At 38.2% G+C, this 16,299-nt stretch overlaps 1 protein-coding gene across 1 annotated transcript in view; it reads right to left on the bottom strand.

The window, feature by feature from the left end:
• Positions 1-3,866: 3,866 nt before the first annotated feature.
• Positions 3,867-16,299, bottom strand: part of LPL (lipoprotein lipase) — a 29,632-nt gene continuing 17,199 nt past the window's right edge. Inside the window, exons 8-10 of the mRNA XM_022562901.2 lie at positions 15,952-16,134; positions 8,013-8,117; positions 3,867-5,862 (exon numbers count right to left, since the gene is read on the bottom strand). Of these exons, the coding sequence (XP_022418609.1) occupies position 5,862; positions 8,013-8,117; positions 15,952-16,134 (289 nt within the window). The 3' untranslated portion in view covers positions 3,867-5,861. The remainder of the gene's footprint in view (positions 5,863-8,012; positions 8,118-15,951; positions 16,135-16,299) is intronic.

The raw sequence follows: 16,299 nt of genomic DNA on the forward strand, positions 1-16,299 counted from the left end.
TATTCTCTCTGATGATGTCTGCTTTTTATTGGGGGGTGTGATTATGACATTTACAGTTAATGTTTTTCTTGACGTAGTTAAAATGTATTCTCTTGCTAATTGTTTTCTCTTTGTCCCATATGTTATTTTGCATCCCTTTTCTTCTTTTTCTCTCTTCTTTTGGATTAAGTTTATTACAACATTTTATCTCCCTTTTCTGGTTTATTAGCTGTTTTGTAACTTTATTCCTTGCTTTACTATTCATGGTGTAAACCTTTAACTTATGACAGTTTTTGTTCTAATGATGTTATATGATACAACTTTACTTATAGCATTATAGCCTTACAATTGAATATTTTCATTTCTCCCCTCCCAGCCTCTGGACTATTGTCAACTATTTATTTCTACATATGTGATAAACCCACAATTCTTTATTGTTACTTTCGATTTAACCAGATGATTGTTTAAATATATTTAAATAACAGGAAAAAATATCTTATTTATTTACCCAAACAGTTACAATTTCTAGTGGTCTTCATTATGTTGTGTAGATCCTTATTTCCATTTGGTACTATTTTCTTTCCACCTAAGGAATATTTAACATTTCTTTAACATTTCTTGTAGTGTGCACCTGCTGTTAATGAATTATTTTAACTTTTGTATGTCTGAAAAACTCTTTTTTCTCCACTTTTGTTTTTGAAAGACATTTTTACTGGGTATAGAATTCTAAGCAACAGGTTTTTTTCTTTGAGTACTTAAAGACGTTGTTCACTTGTATTCTCATGCATTTTTTTCAACAAGAAATATTCTTCCATCTTTATATTTCTCTGTCTGTGCATATATAATCTTTTTTCTCTAGCTGCTTTTAAATTTTTCTTTCTCACTTGTTTCGAGAAACTTAACTACAATGTACTTTGGTGTAGTTTTCTTGTTTCTGGGTTTCATTAAATTTCTTGAATCTATAGTTTTCATCAGATTTGAAAATGTTCTACCATTTTTTCATTTTATATTTTTTCTGTTCCTTAAGAACCCCTGCTTTCATTCAAAGTCACCGATTACACATATAATAGGACACTTCAAGTTATCCCACAACTCACTGATGCTTTGTTTAATTTTTGGTACTTTTTACTCTCTTTTTCATTTTGTACAGTATGTCTTCCCATCCCTTAATCTTTTCTTCTGCAATGCTTAGGCTGTCATTAATTCCATACAGTTTATTTTTCATCTCAAACATTATAGTTTTCATCCCTAGATGTTTGATTATTTAAAAGAAGCTTCCATGTTTCTATACTTAACATACTCAATCTTACCTGTAGCTCTTTGAACACATAAAATGTAGTCATTATAACTGTTTTTTTTGTTTGTTTGTTTCTTTGTTTTGTTGTTTTTTATTTTTTTGTGGTATGCGTGCCTCTCACTGTTGTGGCCTCTCCCGTTGCGGAGCACAGCTCTGCTCGGCGGCCATGGCTCACGGGCCCAGCCGCTCCGCGGCACGTGGGATCTTCCTAGACCGGGGCACGAACCCGTGTCCCCTGCATCGGCAGGTGGACTCTCAACCACTGTGCCACCAGGGAAGCCCTATAACTGTTTTAATGTCCTAAACTACAGATTCTATCATCTGGGTTGGTTTTGATTAGTTAATTTTTCTTTTCTTTTTAGTTACGGGTCATGTTTTTCTGCCTTTTGCATTCTTGATAATTTTGATCAGGTACATTTGTGAATTTTGCCTTGGTGGATGCTTAAAATTCTTATAAATATTCTTTAGCCTTGTTCTGGGATGCAGGTTCTTAGAAACAATTTTAGCCTTTGGGTCTTGCTTTTAAGCTGTGTTGACAGGACCAGTGAAGTGTTTATTTCAGAGCTATTTTTGTTGAACTACCAAGGCAAAGCCCTTTTGTATATTCTACTTGATAACTCACTAATTATGAGGTTTTTCTAGTCTGTAAATTGGAGACAGGCACTATTTTATTTCTGTGTGAACTATATAGGTACTATTTTCTCTATTCCTTTTGGATGGTTCTTTCCTGAACCTTTGGTAGTTCATTATCTCCACTCCCACACACACATATATACACAATGACCAGTACTCAGCCAAAGACTCAAGGGGAACCCTCAGCTGAACTCCAGAGTTCATTATGAAATGATAGCTATGATAAGTCTAGTAGTCATCTGTTCTCATACAAAGTTACTACAATATTATTGATTGTATTCCTTAATCTTTTGACACTTAAAGAGTGGAAATGAGAACAATCAGGTACAGATACTGCATTTCTGAAGTTAAGTGGGCACAGTTTGAATGCTAATAAGGTAGGTTAGAAGCTTGGGTTATCCCAGAAGTAGCTGATAAGCATACCTTATTGGATGGTGTCATTCAGATATAATAATTCTGTGTTCCAAAAGACTTTCCCTAATGAACAAAACGGAGGCTGTGTCTAGAACATTAGTAACTAACTGTCTAAATTTCTTAAGAGGTCATTACAGATTTTATAAAACCATACTTATTTTAGTTTAAGTTAACTAGAAAAACAAAATGTATAATCCATAACACTTTTTTTTTTTTTTTGCGGTACGTGAGCCTCTCACTGTTGTGGCCTCTCCCATTGCAGAGCACAGGCTCTGGACGCACAGGCTCAACGGCCATGGCTCATGGGCCCAGCCGCTCCACGGCACGTGGGATCCTCCCAGACCGGGGCACGAACCCGTGTCCCCTGCATCGGCAGGTGGACTCTCAACCACTGTGCCACCAGGGAAGCCCAATCCATAACTCTTTAAATGAAGAACGTGTGGACCAGGAAGTCAAACTAATTGCAAGCTATTCTGAGTCCCGGAAGGGCAATCCCTGCTCTAGAAATTGATGCAGGAGTACTAAGAAGTACTGATTGTTCTAAGAACCAATCCTTACTTAGTTACATGGATGGACCGTACGTTGTTCTTTTTCTTTTTAATTAATTTATTTATTTACTTATTTATTTATTTTTGGCTGTGTTGGGTCTTCATTGCTGCACACGGGCTTTCTCTAGTTGCAGCGAGCGGGAGCTACTCTTTTTTGCAGTGTGCGGGCTTCATACTGCAGTGGCTTCTCTTGTTGAGGAGCAAGGGCTCTAGGTACACGGGCTCAGTAGTTGTCGCTCGTGGGCTCTACAGCGCAGGCTCAGTAGTTGTGGTGCATGGGCTTAGTTGCTCCGCAGCATGTGGGATTTTCCCACACCAGGGTTCGAACCAATGTCCCCTGCATTGGCAGGCAGATTCTTAAGCACTGAGCCACCAGGGAAGTCCCCTTCTTTTTTAAGTCTTTACTGAATTTTGTTACAATATTGCTTCTGTTTTATGTTTTGGTTTTCTGGCTGTGAGGCATGTGGGATCTTAGCTCCCTGACCAGGGATCAAACCCACATTCCCTGCATTGGAAGGTGAAGTCTTAACCACTGGACTACCAGGGAAGACCCTGTATGTTGTTCTTTCTCATTATCAAGACAATTCAAAGAAAAGGTCTAAAAATGCACCCTCTCATCCCAAATAATTCATTTTATTGCACAAATGCCACTGACTTTGTGGCTAATGGTCAGACCTCAGAAATAGAAACACTATTCCAGAAAATGGTGAAAGATATTTTTATATTAATCTAACATTTTACTTGTTAAAAAGTATCTGGCAGGCGAGGAAAGTCCTGTGTATTTTTTTAGGAAAAATTCTGTATCATTTTTCTCTATAATGTAAAGGATCTCTAAGACTTTGTACACATGTAAATATAAAAAAATAAAATATAATATGCACTGTAATTTTTAGAAGCTATATTTTTTACTAAACATAGGATTACTCAGTAAAAATTTGCTTAATGAATCTACCCTAAGAATAAATTTCTTTTTGGAGGGGTTTAAATGATACAAAGTAATGACTTAGTATTGTAATAAAATTTCATAAATTTTATTAAAAGCAGATTCCATTTCTTCACATAGTTAAGTAAGTTTTGTGTTTTTTTAAAGCCCATTTTATTGTATTACTTCATAAGAGTAAGTTTGCTCAGTGAGACTGTCACTGATAAAGACATGTACAAAGTTAGCACCAAACAGCTATAAATGCAGATAGCCACAACGACCTTTCCAATATGTACAAACTCCCTTTACACATACACACATATATTTACAGCTAATAAATAACATTTAAAGCCAAAGCATTGCTGATATATATAGTGAAGTCTGTAGAAGCCAGAGTTCCCAGGGGCATACACTGATTTGATTCATATTTTCTAAAGTTGATGCACACTTGCTCAAAACCCAAATCCAGAGAATTAATGAATTAACAATAAAGGGTGATGCCAACAACATGTCGCACAACATTTTATTTTTAGAGAGAATTCATTCCAAGCTGGCTGATGTCAATCACAACATTCATCCTATTTTGTACAGGCAAAACCATATTTCTCAGATGAAGGGCTTAAGTTCTGGCACCACTGGAACAATTTCTACTCCAATATGTTCCAATACATCTCTTGATCATTTACCTTCCAAGCCACGCTGAGGAATAATCATACATGTGGGGCTTCATATGTGAATATGTGTTCAGACACCCACACACATTCACAGTTTGGATTCCCAGCAATAGCCTCTGAGATATTTGACTTCTTTATCATTTTATAATAATATATAGAAAAGCATTCTGAAAATATGAGATCTAGTTTATAAATAATTGTTCACTCACTCTTGACTAGTTGTTAAAAACAACAACAACTCTCATGATATTCCATGTGATTATAACAATGGAGGATCCTTTTAACTGCCCACGATGGTTTTAAGCACTGCCTATGAATATATCCTGTAACTCTTCTATTTCTTTACTTAGTAAAAACAATCCTTGTCTAAAATTTGTAAGAGTTTGCATGATGCAAAATTTGACCTTGAACACATATTTTCTTATCAAAATTAGGGAAGAAAGAGACATGCTCAAAGTCTGACTGAAGCATGGTTGAATAAGCCTAAAATTAAATAGTAACCATCGTATATTACAGGACTTCAAATCAATGAATATAATTTAGAAAATCTGATAATAAAATTATTGTTTCATTTTCTTTCTCTGTAGTTAAAATTATGTGTAAGCTGATGATAACAGGCTCATTTTAAACGCCTATCCAGGGAAATTTGTTAAAATATAATCTTGAGACAAAGCAAGAAAAGGAAGGGGAAAGACTAAGCCATAAACAGTAAAGCCTATTAAGATTTAATTGATCTCAATATTATATGTCCTTTAATTTGTAACTTTTTTATGATGCAACCAACCGCAGGGGGTATTTAAAGCTTTAGTGCTTTATCAACTCCATTCTCCATTCCTCTCTCCAAGTCACTAGTTCCTGGTTAACTCCTGGGCTACATCCCAATGGCAAGAGGATCATTCCAAGAAAGTAGGTATTTTGACTGATAAGTAAATGGGTCCGACTCATGCCACCGAAAATCACTTTCTATATTTAGACCTGGAGAAAACTTTGAAAAGGTTATCAGTCTAGAAAATGCAGAATTCCAATTAAAATGTGAGGTTCTAATCAATTTTAGGCTATGGCTAAACTTACTATATGAAGAGGTCTGATTATTTTACCATGAGCCCAAACAATTCTTATTTCTTTCTCAAAGGACAGAAGGCAGTGCTTTTCATATCTGCTATTTTTTAATGTTGAAAGATGTGCTATTTGGCCACTCTACTCCTCAAATTGAATTAGCCACTTTTCAGTATTTGAGACTGTCTCCTAAAATAACTAACAAGGCTATAGAGCTGGGATTAATACTCAGGAAAGTCCACCTTTAACCACCCAAAGCACTGGGCGTCTTTTGTAAAAGTTACTTCATTCTTCATAGAATTCATAGGCTGTTCTTTCTTCTGTAGATTTTCCCAGTTTCTGAGAGAAAACAGAGGAAGAACGGCAATTTATTACCTGCTTAGTGTTTTATAACCCTTCCCCCCTCCCCCCACTACCTTCATGGTGAAAACGTAGTCACCTGGAAGTTCAGAACAAAGGTTGTGAGAATAAACTGAATCAGAGGAAGTGGCAGGCTCACAGCAATAAAAGACACTCTAATATATACTTAGCCGTGTCCTGATAAGCAGTATCATTCTCAGAAGACTGAACCAAATGATTTCAAAATTTAGGAAGATTGCTTACTTCTAAAACTTGTTAAATAAAATACCTATTTTTTCTTTTCTTGAGAGTTCTAACGAGTTATATCAGAAAGTGAGAGAAAGAGAAGCTTTTATTTGATTGATTAATTTAGTCACAGAGGCGACAAACTGCAGAGTCTGATTCATAATTACCTCCTAGATAAAGATCAGATGTAAAACAAAAAAAAAAGCTCTCTAAATACATGTTGTTCCAGTAGTCTTATAATCAGGTGAGGAATGTATCATAACTATCTCAGATAAAGTCTTATAACTTATATAAATAATATGACCAATATGACCAGAAATACTTTATAAACAGCTGGAGTTATTTCCTAATTTTTCGAGTTTTGTTTTTAAATTCACATTATATGTTTAGAGTTGTGGATGATTTGGAGAGAATGTATGCAGAGGTGTGTTTGTGTATGTTTATAGGTAACGTAAAAACAATGTATAAAACTTCATATAGGAGCTCCTTTCAAAGAGTTAAAGCAAGTGTGAAATTGCCTCAGATTTGTGATGAGGAAAAACAAAGCAATGAAGCTCTTAGTAGAAGTCTCCACTTAGATAAATATTCAGTTATTCTCCCTGGCTCAATACCAGTAACTATTCTCTATTTCAAGTTTATCTTGAGTGCTCTTACATTAATGTTTTCAATCCAGATGGCTTCATCTTGTCACTCAAAGTACATATGTCATAATGCCATTATTTAAAAAAATTAAAAAATATAAATATTACATGTGCATAGAGAAAGTCTGAAAGGATATGAATTAAAATGCTAGTTGGGGGTTGTCCCTGGGTGATAGTTACAATGATTTTATTATCTTTTTGCCTATTTTCTCTAATCTATTCAAAATCCATAATTATCCATGGATAAACTATCTTATAAAATGGAAATTAAAAATAATAGAGATATTCCACATTAGGGTCTTTAATAAACTTTTTTTGATTAGAAAATTCTTATTCTGTACTTTCGTCTATAAATGTAACTGGGAGAAGACAAACCGAAAGCAATTGGCTTTTCTATTTCCAGATGATGTTGTGACCAACTTTTCCCATTGTTTCTTATGTCACTGCCTTCTATGATATGACATGATATGATCTAAGCTTTCCCCCTTTATACTTATAAGCCATCAGCACTTGGCTTCTGGCAGTGGAATGAGTGGAGGAATGAAAGTGGCACACTTTGGGAATTCAGGAGGGGACGGGGAAGGTCACATGTTCAGTCTCTACTTAGTACTGACACTCTGGAATGATTCAGCTGACAGCTGCCATGTGGATTAGCCTTAAAGGTCAGGTAGAAAAGAGCCAGGCAGTTGTTTTGAGATGGAAAAGAGAACCATCTCCTAAACTCTAAGTCCACTAGCTTTTCGTCTTTGGGGGTTTTGAGATGGATGCTTGGTGGCTGCCCCTTTGGCTCTCTGTCCTGGAATCTGCTGGCACTTGGAGAATCAAGGAGGACTCGGGCTGCAGCTGATGTTTTGCTCCCCTGGGTACATCCTGGGAGGAGCTGCACCCACAGCCGCAATCACGGCTACTAACTTGTGTTGTATCCACTGCACATAGGGTCTGTAAATGGGGCAGTACAGGAAAAAGCAGAAGTGAAGATTTTGTGGTAGTTCAAGATGTAAAATAAAATCTAAAAAGTGCACCTGGGGTGAACGTCAGAGCTGGCAGAAAGAACAGAAAGAAGAAGAAAATAGAGGAAGTACTGCCAAAAGCAAATGCACTGGTCTAATGTGTACGCAAGAGGCCTGAGAAAGGCCACCCGAAGGCTCTGATCACAAGACTCAGTCCAAGCCTTTAGTTCAGGGGTGAAGGGTAATGCATGAAGCAGCATCCCTCAGAGAGCAAGTTCAAGATACTCAGACAGCCTTAGCCCATGATGCTCACCAGCCCGACTTTCTATTCAGAGACTTGTCGTGGCATTTCACAAATATCACAGGTGACTTTCCTTTCTGCAGATGAGACATCTTCTCCCTGGAACAGAAGATCACCCTGTGGAAGAAAATGGACGTGAGCACACCATATTGGAACAATAAAAATGTTCAAAAATAAATGGTTCAGTCAGGGCTGTTTGAATCCTACATAATCGTTCTGATTGTTTTGATATTTCCAATAATTACCTGTTTATACTCAGGCCATTCAGGTCAGCAACACATCCGAATCAGAGGGTTATCTGAGGGCTTAACCCACTGTCCAGCAGTAAAGCTAGTTCATCAGTACAGACAGGCACACAGACAGCACAGACAGCCTGGAACAGGCTTAAAATCACAATATTTTCACCAAAAAATGATACAAGATCAATTTTACCACTTCTTAGTGTCTGCATTAGGGAATTCACAAACTAGCCTTCAACTGGCCCTGCTGGAAAAACAAATACTCTGTACAGCCTCTCCATTCACAACCTCTTTTCCCCGCTTTTGGTTATAAAAGAAAATGACAAAAGAGAAATACATTATCAACACTTATTTATTTATTCATTCATTCATTCATTCATTGGTCATGCCTCGTGGCTTAGGGGATCTTAGTTCCCCAGCCAGGGATTGAACCCAGGCCCTCCACAGTGAAAGCACTGAGTCCTAACCACTGGACCACCAGAGAATTCCTTATCAATCCTAATTTAAAGAGTCATTTTATTTACAATAATAGTATACTACAGTTTGCAAAATCCCGGTACATTTAGTATAAAATTTTAAATCTTACGGGGCTCTCTATGCAATTCATTTTATCTATGTGGAGTGGGGTTGGGAAGAGAGGATGAGATTATCTTGGAATCTTGTCCTTCTTGAAGAGGTTAGTTTTAATCTTTGAATGTCCAAGTGGCATCTCTGAGGTTCTCTGCATAACTGTTTTGTGCTTGCAAGAATCAGTGCTAAATGAGAAGCCGAGATTCTTGACTTCTAATCTCAACTCTCACTCAATGACTGTGGCAATTCAGAGTTTAGGTTTTCTTTCCATAAAATGCAGAGATACCATTACTTCCCTAGTATGACAATAAAATAACACACCTAAAAAATGATAGGTGTAATTATCTAGGTAATGTAGTTTTAAAGACAAAGCTTACTAAAGTTTCACCTGAACATTGGAGGCTCCATAAATACTATTTCTAGGTAATAACATTAGAGTGAATGAAAATGAATGGAGAGGGGCGAAGTCGAGAGGGGCAGAGTCAAGATGGCGTACTAGGAGGACGCGGAATTCGCGTCTCCTCACAACTAGGGCACCTACCAGGCACCGGTGGGGGACCACGGACACGTAAGGGGACTGGAGGAACCCCCAGCGACCAGGTAGAAACACGGAGAATGGGGGGAGTGAAGGGGGATGAGAAGTGGAGGCGGGATGGGACTGGCGCCCCTGAGGGGCGGCTGGGGGTGGGGAAGGGATCCCACGCTGGAAGGGGTAAATTGGGGAACCACTGGGGGCCAGAGGATCAAAAGGAAGCGTGGCCAGGTTTCCTCTGCCCACTTGGACCCCGAGGAACCTGCTGAGATCCTGGGCCTGATCCTCTACCCACCGAGGCCCCCTCCAGCCATGCTGGCCCTGAGGGAGTGGGAGGGTGAGAAGGGGGAGCAAAAACAAAGGCCGGACCTCCGGCACCCCTGAGGGGCGGCTGGCGGAGGGGAGAAGTTCCTACACCATAGGACCCACCCACGGTTAGCGGGTCCAGTGGGGTGGGGGAGACCCTGGGGGAGACGGTGGTCGTGGGACGTGAAGGAATGGAAGGGAATGCAGCCAGTGCTTTCCCTGTCCACTTAGCAAATGGGAAGCCTGTTGGGCTTGCGGGCCTAATCCTCTGCCCTTGGAGCCTCCCTCCTGCCGCGCAGAACCTGAGCCCCACCCCTACACCCCCAACCAGGGCCCCACCTCTACACTCTGAGGGCCCCTCCAATGTGCTCAGCCTAAACCCCACCCACACACACTCACTCAGGGCCTTACCTCCAAACCCCAGAACCCCACACTCCAGAGGCCCTCCTTCCAACGTGCTGCTTCTCCCTTTCTGTGCACTTCCTAGGCAGAGGCCCCGCCCCACGCTTGAACGTCACCCCGCCTAGGTCCCGCCCCACGCTCAAGCGTCAGTCCCCCACCAGCCTAGGTACCACCCTACCCAAAACCCCGCCCCTGCCTAAGTTCCACCCCCTGCCTAAATTCCACCCCCATAGCCAAGGATTTTTTTTTTTTCTGTGTGGTTTTATTTTACCTTGTTGCAGTTGTTTCAATTATAGTTTTATTTTTCCTAATATATTTTTTATCTTTCTAATTTTATTTTGTTTTTATCCTTTGATATGGTACTGCTCCTTCCTTTCTTTCTGATTTCCTTTTTTGTTTTTAACCATGCCACAAAGCTTCTGAGATCTTGGTTCCCAGGCTGGAGGTCAGGCCCGAGCTCCTATGGTGGGAGCTCTGAGTCCAAACCGCTGGACTAACAGAGAACCCCAGACCCCAGGGAATATTGATTGGGATGAGGCCTCCCGGATGTCCTCATCTCAGCAACAAGACCCGGCTCTATCCAACTGCTTGCAAACTCAAGTGCTGGTCGTCTCAGGCCAAACCACCAGTAAGACAGGAATACAGCACCACCCATCAAAAAGAGAGAAAAAAAAAAAAGAAATGACAAAAAAATATGTTACAGACAAAGAAGCAAGGTAAAAACCTATAAGACCAAATAAATGAAGATGAAATAGGCAATCTACCTGAAAAAGAATTCAGAGTAATGATAGTAAAGATGATCCAAAATCTTGGAAACAGAATGGAAAAAATACAAGAAACATTTAACAAGGATCTAGAAGAACTAAAGAGCAAAGAGTGATGAACCACACAATTACTGAAACTAAAAATACTCTAGAAGGAATCAATAGCAGAATAACTGAGGCAGAAGAACGGATAACTGAGCTGGAAGATAAAATGGTGGAAATAACTGCCAGAGAGCAGAATAAAGAAAAAACAATGAAAAGAATTGAGGACAGTCTCAGAGACCTCTGGGACAACATTAAATGCACCAACATTTGAATTACAGAGGTCCCAGAAGAAGAAGAGAAGAAGAAAGGGGCTGAGAAAATATTTGAAGAGATTATACTTGAAAACTTCCTTAACATGGGAAAGGAAATAGTCCAGGAAGCACAGAGAGTACCATACAGAATAAACCCAAAGAGAAACACACTGAGACACATATTAATGAAACCATCAAAAATTAAATACAAAGAAAAAATATTAAAAGCAGCAAGGGTTAGTGTTAACATACAAGGCAATCCATATAAGGTTAACAGCTGATTTTTCAGCAGAAACTCTGCAAGCCAGAAGGGAGTGGCAGGACATATTTCAAGTGATGAAAGGGAAAAACCTACAACCCAGATTACTCTACCCAGCGAGGATCTCATTCAGATTTGACAGAGAAATTAAAACTTTTACAGACAAGCACAAGTTAAGAGAGTTCAGCACCACCAAACCAGCTATACAACAAATGCTAAAGGAACTTCTCTAGGCAGGAAACACAAGAGAAGGAAAAGACCTACAAAAACAAACCCAAAACAATTAAGAAAATGGTAATAGGAACATACATATCGATAATTACCTTACACGTAAATGGATTAAATGTTACAACTAAAAGGCAAAGATTGGTTGACTGGATACAAAAACAAAACCCGTATACATGCTGTTTACAAGACACCCACTTCAGACCTAGGGACACACACAGACTGAAAGTGAAAGGATGGAAAAAGATATTCCATGCAAATGGAAATCAAAAGAAAGCTGGAGTAGCAATTCTCATATCAGACAAAATAGACTTTATAACAAACACTATTACAAGAGACAAAGAAGTACACTACATAATGATCAAGGGATTAATCCAAGAAGAAGATATAACAATTATAAACATTTACGCACCCAACATAGGAGCACCTTAATACATAAGGCAAATGCTAAAAACCATGAAAGGAGAAATCGACAGTAACACAATAATAGTAGGAGACTTTTAACACCCCACTCTCACCAATGGGCAGATCATCCAAAATGAAAATAAATAAGGAAACACAAGATTTAAATGACACATTAAGCAAGATATTCTTAATTGATATATATAGGACATTCCATCCAAAAACAACAGAATACACTTTCTTCTCAAGTGCTCATGGAAAATTCTCCAAGATAGACCACATTTTGGGTCAAAAATCAAGCCTTGGTAAATTTAAGAAAATTGAAACCATATCAGGTATCTTTTCTGACCACAACGCTAGACTAGATATCAATTACAGGAAAAAACTAAAAATTACAAACACATGGCGGCTAAACAATATGCTACTAAATAACCAAGAGATCGCTGAAGAAATCAAAGAGGAAATTTAAAAATACCTAGAAACAAATGACAATGAAAACAAGATGACCCAAAACCAATGGGATGCAGCAAAAGCAGTTCTAAGAGGGAAGTTTATAGCAATACAATCCTACCTCAAGAGACAAGAAACATCTCAAATAAGCAACCTAACCTTACACCTAAAGCAATTAGAGAAAGAAAAACAAAAAAACCCCCAACGTTAGCAGAAGGAAAGAAGTCATAAAGATCAGATCAGAAATACATGAAAAAGAAATGAAGGAAACACTAGCAAAGATCAATAAAACTAAAAGCCGGTTCTTTGAGAAGATAAACAAAATTGTTAAACCATTAGCCAGACCTATGAAGAAAAAAAGGGAGAAGACTCAAACCAACAGAATTAGAAATGAAAAGGGAGAAGTAACAACTGACACTGCAGAAATACAAAGGATCATGAGAGATTACTACAAGCAACGATATGCCAATAAAATGGACAACCAGAAAGAAATTGAAAATTTCTTAGAAAAGCACAACCTACCGAGACTGAACCAGGAAGAAATAGAAAATATAAACAGACCAATCACAAGCACTGAAATTGAAACTGTGATTAAAAATCTACCAACAATCAAAACCCCAGGACCAGATGGCTTCACAGGTGAATTCTATCAAACATTTAGAGAAGACCTAACACCTATCCTTCTCAAATTCTTCCAATATATAGCTGAGGGAGGAAGACTCCCAAACTCATCCTACGAGGCCACCATCGCCCTGATACCAAAACCACACAAAGATGTCACAAAAAAAGAAAACTACAGGCCAATAACTCTGATCAACATAGATGCAAAAATCCTCAACAAAATACTAACAAACAAAATCCAATAGCACACTAAAAGGATCAAACACCATGATCAACTGGGATTTTTCCTAGGAATGCAAGGATTCTTCAATACATGCATATCAATCAATGTGATACACCATATTAACAAACTGAAGAATAAAAACCATATGATCAACTCAATAGATGCAGAAAAAGCTTTTGACAAAATTCAACACTCATTTATGATAAAAACCCTCCAGAAAGTAGGCTTAGAGGGAGCTTACCTCAACATAATAAAGGCCATATATGACAAACCACAGCCAACATCGTTCTCAATGGTGAAAAAATGAAACCATCTCCTCTAAGATCAGGAACAAGACAAGGTTGCACACTCTCACCACTATTATTCAACCTAGTTTTGGAAGTTTTAGCCACAGCAATCAGAGAAGAAAAAGAAATAAAAGGAATCTAAATCAGAAAAGAAGACGTGAAACTGTCACTGTTTGCAGATGACATGATACTATACATAGAGAATTCTAAAGATGCTACCAGAGTACTACTAGAGCTAATCAATGAATTTGGTAGAGTAGCAGGATACAAAATTAATGCACAGAAATCTCTTGCATTCCTATACACTAATGATGAAAAATCTGAAAGAGAAATTAAGGAAACACTCCCATTTACCATTGCAACAAAAAGAATAAAATACCTAGGAATAAACCTGCCTAAGGAGACAAAAGACCTGTCTGCAGAAAACTATAAGACACTGATGAAAGAAATTAAACATGATACAAACAGATGGAGAGATATACCATGTTCTTGGATTGGAAGAATCAACATTATGAAAATGACTATACTACCCAAAGCAATCTACAGATTCAATGCAATCCCTATCAAATTGCCAATGGCATTTTTCACAGAACTAGAACAAGAAATTTTACAATTTGTATGGAAACACAAAAGACCCTGAATAGCCAAAGCTATCTTGAGAAAGAAAAATGGAGCTGGAGGAATCAGAGTCCCTGACTTCAGACTATGCTACAAAGCTATAGTAATCAAGACAGTATGGTACTGGCACAAAAACAGAATGATAGATCAATGGAACAGGATAGAAAGCCCAGAGATAAACCCGTGCACAAATGGTCACCTTATCTTTGATAAAGGAGGTAAGAGTATACAATGGAGGAAAGACTACCCCTTCAATAAGTGGTGCTGGGAAAACTGGACAGCTACATGTAAAAGAATGAAATTAGAACACTCCCTAACACCATACACAAAAATAAACTCAAAATGGATTAGAGACCTACATGTAAGGCCACACACTATAGAACTCTTAGAGGAAAACAGGCAGAATACTCCATGACATAAATCACAGAAAGATCCTTTTTGACCCACCTCCTAGAGAAATGGAAATAAAAACAAAAATAAACAATTGGGACCTAATGAAACTTCAGAGCTTTTGCACAGCAAAGGAAACCATAAACAAGACCAAAAGACAACCCTCAGAATGGGAGATATTTGCAAACGAAGCAACTGACAAAGGATTAATCTCCAAAATGTATAAGGAGCTCATGCAGCTCAATATCAAAAAAACACACAACCCAAGCCAAAAGTGGGCAGGGGACCTAAATAGACATTTCTCCAAAGAAGTTATACAGATTGCCAACAAACACATGAAAAGATGCTCAACATCACTAATCATTAGAGAAATGCAAATCAAAACTACAACGAGGTTCACGTCACACCAGTCAGAATGGCCATCATCAAAAAGTCTATAAACAGTAAAGGCTGGAGAGGGTGTGGAGAAAAGGAAACCCTCTTGCACAGTTGGTGAGAATGTAAGTTGATACAGCCATTATGGAGAACAGTACGGAGTTTCCTTAAAAAACTAAAGCTAGAAGTATTATATGACCCAGCAGTCCCACTACTGGGCATATACCCTGAGAAAACCATAATTCAAAAAGAGTCATGTACCACAATGTTCATTGCTGCACTATTTACAATAGCCAGGGCATGAAAGCAATCTAAGTGTCCATTGACAGATGAATGGATAAAGAAGATGTGGTACATATATACAATGGAATATTACTCAGCCATAAACGGAAACGAAATTGAGTTATTTGTAGTGAAGTGAATGGACCTAGAGTCTGTCATACAGAGTGAAGTATGTCAGAAAGAGAAAAACAAATACCATATGCTAGCACATATATATGGAATCTAAAAAAAAAGAAAAAAAATGGTTCTGAAGAACCTAGGGGCAGGACAGGAATAAATACACAGACGTAGAGAATGGACTTGAGGGGGAACGGTAAGTTGGGAGAAAGTGAGAGAATAACATTAACATATATATACTACCAAATGTAAAATAGCTAGTGGGAAGCAGCCGCATAGCACAAGGAGATCAGCATAGCACAGGGAGATCAGCTTGGTGCTTTGCGACCACCTAAAGGGGTAGGATAAGGAGGGTGGGAGGGAGACAAAAGAGGGAGGGGATATGGGGATATAGTATGCATATAGCATGCATATAGCTGATTCACTTAGTTATACAGAAGAAACTAACACAACATTGTAAAGCAATTATACTCCAATAAAGATGTTAAAGGAAAAAAGAAGAAAAAAACATGTGAGCTACCTTTGTAGGCTAGAGATTAAGGCAAAATAACCATTTTTTTAAAAAATGAATGGAGAAAAATAAATTTAATTACTTTTTTTGAGTCTCTCCTGCCTTTACTCTGATCTTCTCAATAGCAAAGCCGGGGCTGCTCCACCAGTTGGACCAGCTGAAGTACGAATCGCTGATCCATTTGAGTTTCAACATTAGCAATTCTCCAATATCCACCTCAGTATAAATTAGAAAGGAGTATGTTTTATTTGTGGAAACTTCAGGCCTGAATAAAAAATCAACATATTTAGTTAGTTCTGGAAAGCAGGGTGGTTTTTTTTTTCCTTTTTCTTCCTCCTAAGATATAAATAGCTTTACTCTTCGGGGAATATTTTTCAAATGCAAAAAATGTCCAACAAAATATGCAAGATGCATGTCAATGGCATTTAGT

This window comes from Delphinapterus leucas, chromosome 6 (assembly GCF_059928025.1).
Source record: "Delphinapterus leucas isolate spDelLeu-1000000601 "Yukka" chromosome 6, BTC_Dleu_Yukka2, whole genome shotgun sequence".
NCBI lineage: Eukaryota > Metazoa > Chordata > Mammalia > Artiodactyla > Monodontidae > Delphinapterus > Delphinapterus leucas.